Genomic DNA, 6,685 nt, shown 5'->3' on the forward strand with positions numbered 1-6,685 from the left:
AGAGTGGGTAGGTAAACATGATTTTCATAAATTTAAAAAGATAATAATAGAAAATATTGGTTATGGGTGCCTTCATAGTGGTAAAAACGCAGACACAAGGTAGGAAGGATAGGGGCTGACTTCAGGATGGGGTGGCCTGGGGAGGTGCAGGGGGCGGGCTGAAGCAGGATACAGTGTCAGGTGCAATGTGACGTCTCTATAGGACAGGATGTTTGCGCTTGTTAATTCTCTATGGGGGGAGGGGCTCTTCAATATCGTTGCTCCGGTCTCTGCCCCCTCCCCCCCACACTTCTGAAACACATTGGTGGGACCCGTAGATGGTGCAACGAAGGAGGCAGAGCAGGGTCAAGGCTGCTGATCTTCCAGAGGCATCAGAACCCTCTATTCCATGTGCACACTCGTCTGGCAAAACCCAACTGGAAAGGACTGTTTACACTGTCTTCTAGCCACACCGGCAGCTGAGGTGGCCGAGGCTAGCCTTTCTGCGTCACCAGGGTGTCAGGCTCTTGCACTCGGCCAGGCTTGGCCGCCTCTCCTGTGCTGTTGGCCCTCGAGAGCCTACACGGAGGATTATGCTTCTCTCCATTCTAGTACTCTCTGGACTGGATCTTTTCATTCGATAATTCTTCAGTTACTTTTAATTTTTGTCAGAGTAATGTAAGCACTTTTGAAAAAATTAAAAAGTACCAAACACTTTAAGAAAAACAGCAGCTTCTCCCCATGGCAAAGCCCCATTCCAAGGCAGCCGTGCTCAATGCTTCTGGCAGTTTCTCCTGGTTTTGACCTCCATTTTTCAGAAGAATATGCTCATTTGCCGTATCTTCTCAACATAAATATAATCGGTTTTTATTAAGTCAATAACCAGTTATAATGACTATGCAAAACCACTTATTTTTGAGTCAAGTTGTAATTATATCTCCTTTCTTACAATTTCTTATAAGGGTTAATAGTTGCTTTGTTGTCACTTTGCTTGAGTTTTCTGTATATTTGTAGTTATTTTTTCTCAAATATTCCATCAGTCATCAAATGATGATGAATAAATTCTCAAACACTCAAGAGCATCAAATAGTCTTTCAGTCCCCCACCCCCCACCCCTCTTCAGCAGTCCTCCCTCCACCTTACTGCTTCTGGTGGGATGGCACGTTGTGTACACTCTGGGCCCGCTGAGCTGATGATGTGCCGGGAGCTCCCTGTGCCGTCTCCCATGTTGAAAACCCTTTTCCTGGACACCATGTTTTCAGCACCTTGGTTTACGCCCTCGCTGAGATGAAGCACATCATGCGGGAGCTTCCCAAGTGCAGCAGAGGTTTTAGTTTGCTTGGGTTTGTTTTGTTTTGTTTTGTTTTTTCTTTTCTTTTTTGTCTCTGCATTAAAAATGCTTTTATTCTCTCATCTCTCTTGATAGAAACTTTGGTATGAGATTCTAGGATCGAAATCACCTTCCCTCAGTATGTTAAAGGCACTGGCCCTCATCCTAAGTTGTGGTAATGAGACATGCTATAACAAATAGGCCCTAACATCATCCTCGTGTAATCCCTGCTCCTGTGCCCGTGTGTGGGCGACTCCAGACCAGCTCCACTCACCTGTGGCTCCTCCACCATCAGGCTCTGTGAGGGGAGAGGACACAGAAAGCACACCTGCTTCCTAGAAAACCTGGCCTAAAACTGGAACTTCACTCTGCTGATGCTGCATTGGCAAGAATTCATCACATGGCCACTCCCAAGTGCCAGGAGTCCTGGGAAATGCTGTCCCTGACAGGACATCCATTTCCCAGGGACAGCTCCAGACTGCGGCTGGGGGAGCATGAGCTATGTTAACGGATGGCCAGCCCTCTGCTGCAGCCACCACCTTCTTTTAAATATCCAGTGCCATTCTGACTCCTGTGTGACTGTGGGTGCTTCTTTCCAGAAACTTCTAGGAAGGACCTCATCTTTATTACTGATGTTTTCACATTCTGTAATGACATGTTTTTATGTGAGTCTCTTTGAGTTCATTCTGATGGATCCTTTCATTTGAGAGAATCTAAAAATTCCTTCCCTTTCCCTTTTCTAGGAACCCTACTAGTTACATGTCAGAGACCCAATATCAAGCCTCTGGTTTCCTTTTATTTTGTCTTCTGCTACCCATCTCTCTATTTTTGGCTCATTTTGGAGAGGTTCCTTAGTTTCATCCTCAGCTCCTTTGTTCAATTTTTATTTCAGTTTTAATTTTCAAGGGCTAATATCAGTAGTCATTTCTTTTTCCTAGGATCTCATTCTTGTTTTATGGACACAGCACCCTCTTTTGTCTCCCCAAGCTTGTTACTTACAGTTTACTTGGTGTTTTTCTCTGATCCCTTCATCTTCCCTGTTTCTTCCACCCCCTGTTTAGTGTCCTTATCTCTCTCATTTTCATGTTGGAGACATTCCTCCAGTGTCTGGAGAAGGAGGTCATGGACATTGACTGGAGGCTTTACATACTCCGGCCAATCCGGTTGTGTGGACTCCCCATGTCAAGGCATGTGGTGTTTGGAGCAGTTTACTCTCCTTGGAGATCTGTCTGGGGAACCTGTGAAGTTTTAGGCACAGGGTTGGGAGAAGCACTGACCCCCACCTCAGCCGCACCCACTTTGCCCTCAGCCAGAGTCCCCCATACCCCATTTCTCCAGAGAAGAAGTTCTGGTATCTTCTGTGGGGAGAACTCGGCCACCTGCCTCAGGAGACAGTGAAGACAATGTCAAGGGTCTCAGTTTCTTGGAAAGACTCACAAAAGCCCCCACGCTGGGCCTCTCCAGGCATTTGTGGTTCCTGATATCTCTTGGTGCTAAGCCTGTCAGTGGTTCTTGGAGGTGAACCCTGTCACCAGCTGTTTCCAACCTGTCACCAACCTGTCTCCAGCTGTTAGTTACTCCAGTTCCATCTTTTCCATCATACTTTCCCCCAAGATTAAACATCAGTTGGTGATTGTGCCAAGCCAATCTGTGCTATGGTGACTATAAAATGGCAACTTTTCAGTGTCTCCATTCTTTCTTCATCTTTAAACTGGCATGTCTCTGTGAGAAAGAGCTTCCTTTCATCTGTATGTAATGCGCATAATAGGCAAGAGGAGCATCTAGGAAGACAGTGTGTTCCAAAGAACTTGGTCAAAAGCAAGTGCTATAATAAAGCAAGCTAGTGTCATACTTTAATTTTTTTAATTTTTTAATGTTTATTTTTGAGAGACAGAGAGACAGAGCACGAAGCAGGGAGATGCAGAGAGAGAGGGAAACACAGAATCCGAAGCAAGCTCCAGGCTCCAAGCTGTTCAGCACAGAGCACGACATGAGGCTCAAACTCCCAAAATGTGAGACCCTGACTTGAGCCGAAGTCAGATGCTTAACCAGCTGAGCCACCATAGTGTCATATTTTTAATAACCATAATTAGCCTAAAATTTTTACCTGTAGCCCAACTAACTTGCTTCTAGATAGCCCCACCCAACACAGGGTTTACTGGCCACCCCCCAGACTACTCACCATCTTTATTCCTGTCCTGGAGTCACCAGGGATCAAAGCTGCAAGACTTGGGCCATTCTTCAGCACCCCTTTCTCCCTCATCCCCACCCCAACAGACACACGCCTCCCGGGAGGCCTGACTCCTACAGACCCTACCCACAGCACAGAGGCACACCTCTGCTCACCACCCCACAGCTGCATGACCGGATGAATACCCCAGCTGTGTGGCCCACCAGCCCACCTCTGGTCTTGTCTTCTTCCACACTCAGTGACAGAGAACCTCCAGGTCATGTATGTGTTTGTGTTTCTCCCTTGTTTCTGTTCTTTAGTCCTCCCTCATGTTAGGGGCCAAGCGCCAATTCCTGCGCATGCTTTTCAACATTCTTGCCATCTAGCCCTTGGTCTACACCAAGTATCTAGAATATGGAGGAGGGAGATTCCTTTTTATTGCAGATGGTAATACAGATAGCCCTCGCATACTTACTCCATCACATTTTATTTTATTTTTAAGTACTTATTTTAGAAAGAGAGAGAGAAAGAACACATGCATGACAGGGGCGGAGAGAGAGGGAGACAGAGGATCCTATCTGCACTGAGAGCGCAGAGCCTGATGTGGGGCTCAGACTCACAAACCTTGAGATGTTGACCTGAGCGGAAGTTGGACGCTTTTCCAACTGAGCCACCCAAGGCGTCCCAGTCCAACACATTTTAAACTGTAAATTTCTTCCCTTCTTTGCGCATTTTCTGATGGGAAACTGCAGAGATCGCTTTTCAGTTAATCAATGTTTCAGGTGCCCATCCTGGGCTTGTTGCTGGAGGCTCAGAAAGTAGAATGAGGTGGACACGGTTTCATAATTCACAGTCTTAAAGGCCTGACAACAGAATAGAAATGTCCACTGGCAGTTACATTTCATGAGTCCTCACTCCATACCCACTTAATTCTCTACTTGAAAACGACTCATTTCCCAGGGCTGCCCCTTGGCCTCCGGGGGATACTTGGATTCTGAATCAAGCCCGAGCCTCATTCAGGAGTGCCTGCCCAAGGCTGACATGGTCTCTTCAGTGCCACAAACAATTATCTATACTTGTCCCTGGTGCCACAGCCCAGAAGCTGTCCAATCTGAGTTCATGTTAATTGCCGGCTAAAAGTGTGCCTGGGGTCACGTTGCCTCTCTGTGTCGCAGGTCCAGGATGCCCAGCCCCTCGTGGACACTCGCGCCCCACTGAGCCTCAGCCACCTCCGCCTGAAACTCAAGAAACTGAAGGTAATGCCAGTTCTTCCTCAGTTGCCCTTGTAACTGAGGAAACGTGGCCTCAGAAACCCCAGAAATGGAAACAGCCGGCTCGGCAAGGGATAAAGTTTCCCATTGTTGACAATGCTGGGGCATGTCAGCAGCCCCTTAACCTCACTCCGCCAGCACAGGCGGGTAGTAGGGGCATGGGGACCCTTCTCCAGTCTTCCTGCGGACATTTGTCTGCAGAGGAGAGGGCGGAAGGGGCAGGAAGGCGCAGTGGCAGGGCCGTTCTGGAGCAATCGGTACCCTTCCTTCAAACAAGACCATTTCTTGACCTCCACAGATATTTTATTTCTTGAAGTTTAAGCTGTCTGGTGCTCATGGCTATTCTGACAGTAGTGCCTCCAGAACAAAATGCTGTGTGCTCTTTATGTGCCTGTTAGTGATGATATCTGAAGTGGGCAGAGCAGAAGCTAAACGTCATCCTCAAGCAAATCAATAGATCAGTGAACTTTAAAACCTAAAACAAGAGATTTTTCATTTCCTCTGGGCTCCAATCTCTTCTGCACAGTATAATATCACCTCTCTTAAAACATGAAGTGGTTTCCTCATTAGCATCATTCACTGAGTTTTGGACGGTAACCCAATTTCACAAAGAATCATAGCGTTCTTGCTGTTACTTCCATTCTGAGCATATGAAATTTGGCCCCTTCCTAACATATCCCGATTTATAGACAAAGGAGCCTGCATGTGTCATACTCGTTGTTGAAGCTTGCTACAACAGCTCTTGCTGATATTTGAAGAGGCAGTGTAAACCTGCAGTGTGCCCAAGTCAAAGGAAATGTGGGGTTGAAGGAATCTGCTAAGTAAATCTGCACGGTAATGGCCTAGATGCAGCTGGTGCTTCCGAAGGCCCCCCATGTGTCTGTGTGTCTGTCCGCAGCTCGAGGAGGAGCGTCTCACGGTCATCGACAGGGATAACCGCTTGCTGCTGGAGAGGGTGTCCTGCATCATGAGGACCAGGGGACAGACTGAGAAAGAAACAACTGCACATGTAAGAGGTAACTGGGGCTCCTGCACCCCACAGCCAGCACCAAACCCAGAAGGACCCGGAGTGCTCAGCTCCAGGGCCTGCACAGGATAGCTCCCCCTGAGCCAGAACGGGGCCTTTCCTTCCCCTCCAGAGAGCCCTGTGTTTCCTGCTGTGTTGTCCACGAATCAGAGTATTGCCTGGGACTCAGGCTGATTCTGTGCCCACCGCAGAACAGGGACACAAACAGTAGCTCTCAGTGCTGTGAGCTCACTGCGCACCTGTGCTGTCCCACTGTGCTACATCATCTCACTGCCTAACTCTCATACTTAGCCCGTGAGGAAGGGTCTATTGTGCTTCTTGGTGTACAGATGGGGAAACTGAGGCACCAAGCGGTGACAGAACTTGGTGAGGACGGCACCTAGAAACTGGTGGAAGCAGGTTCCACCCCAGGGCCTGTGCCCAGGCATTTCTCCTAGGTTTTCATCTGCAAAAGCAGCCAAGGCTGTTGTTTTCTGCCAGCACACAATGGGCCCAATATTTGCCTAGAAACGGCATCAAAGGCCACGCACTCCTGTCTCCAATGTGGGTGGTGACTGCTCCTGCTTGTTGCAGACGAGGTGGCCACTCCCAGCCTCATGCTGGTGCTGCTTTTTCCCAACCACATTGTTTTTTACCCAAAGTGCAGTTCTCTGTAGAAATGGAGAATAGCAGGCCTCCATGGTCTTTAAAATCTGCCTATAAAAGTTTGGAGACAATTATGAATCCTAAAAGCCCCTCTCATTGTCCTTTCCTTTTAAATGCGACAGTTCAGTAGTGACAGTGATGGATAATTGTAATGCAGGTGGGTTTTCAGAAGTGATCAGTCCTCTTAAAACCTTTAGCCTGTACCTGTCTCCAAGAAGCTCAGAATGGTTTCGAGATTCTGCAATAAATTAAAATTTAGTTGA

At 47.6% G+C, this 6,685-nt stretch overlaps 1 protein-coding gene across 1 annotated transcript; it reads left to right on the forward strand.

Moving 5' to 3' along the window:
• The first annotated feature begins 4,520 nt into the window (after nt 1–4,520).
• CFAP97D2 (CFAP97 domain containing 2) lies at nt 4,521–6,433 on the forward strand. The gene is made up of 4 exons (XM_047855956.1): nt 4,521–4,532; nt 4,655–4,735; nt 5,649–5,766; nt 6,351–6,433. The coding sequence occupies exons 1-4, from the start codon at nt 4,521–4,523 to the stop codon at nt 6,431–6,433; spliced, it is 294 nt and encodes a 97-aa protein (XP_047711912.1).
• Nucleotides 6,434–6,685: the final 252 nt, after the last annotated feature.

Source organism: Prionailurus viverrinus, chromosome A1 (assembly GCF_022837055.1).
Source record: "Prionailurus viverrinus isolate Anna chromosome A1, UM_Priviv_1.0, whole genome shotgun sequence".
In the NCBI taxonomy this organism is placed as follows: Eukaryota; Metazoa; Chordata; class Mammalia; order Carnivora; family Felidae; genus Prionailurus; species Prionailurus viverrinus.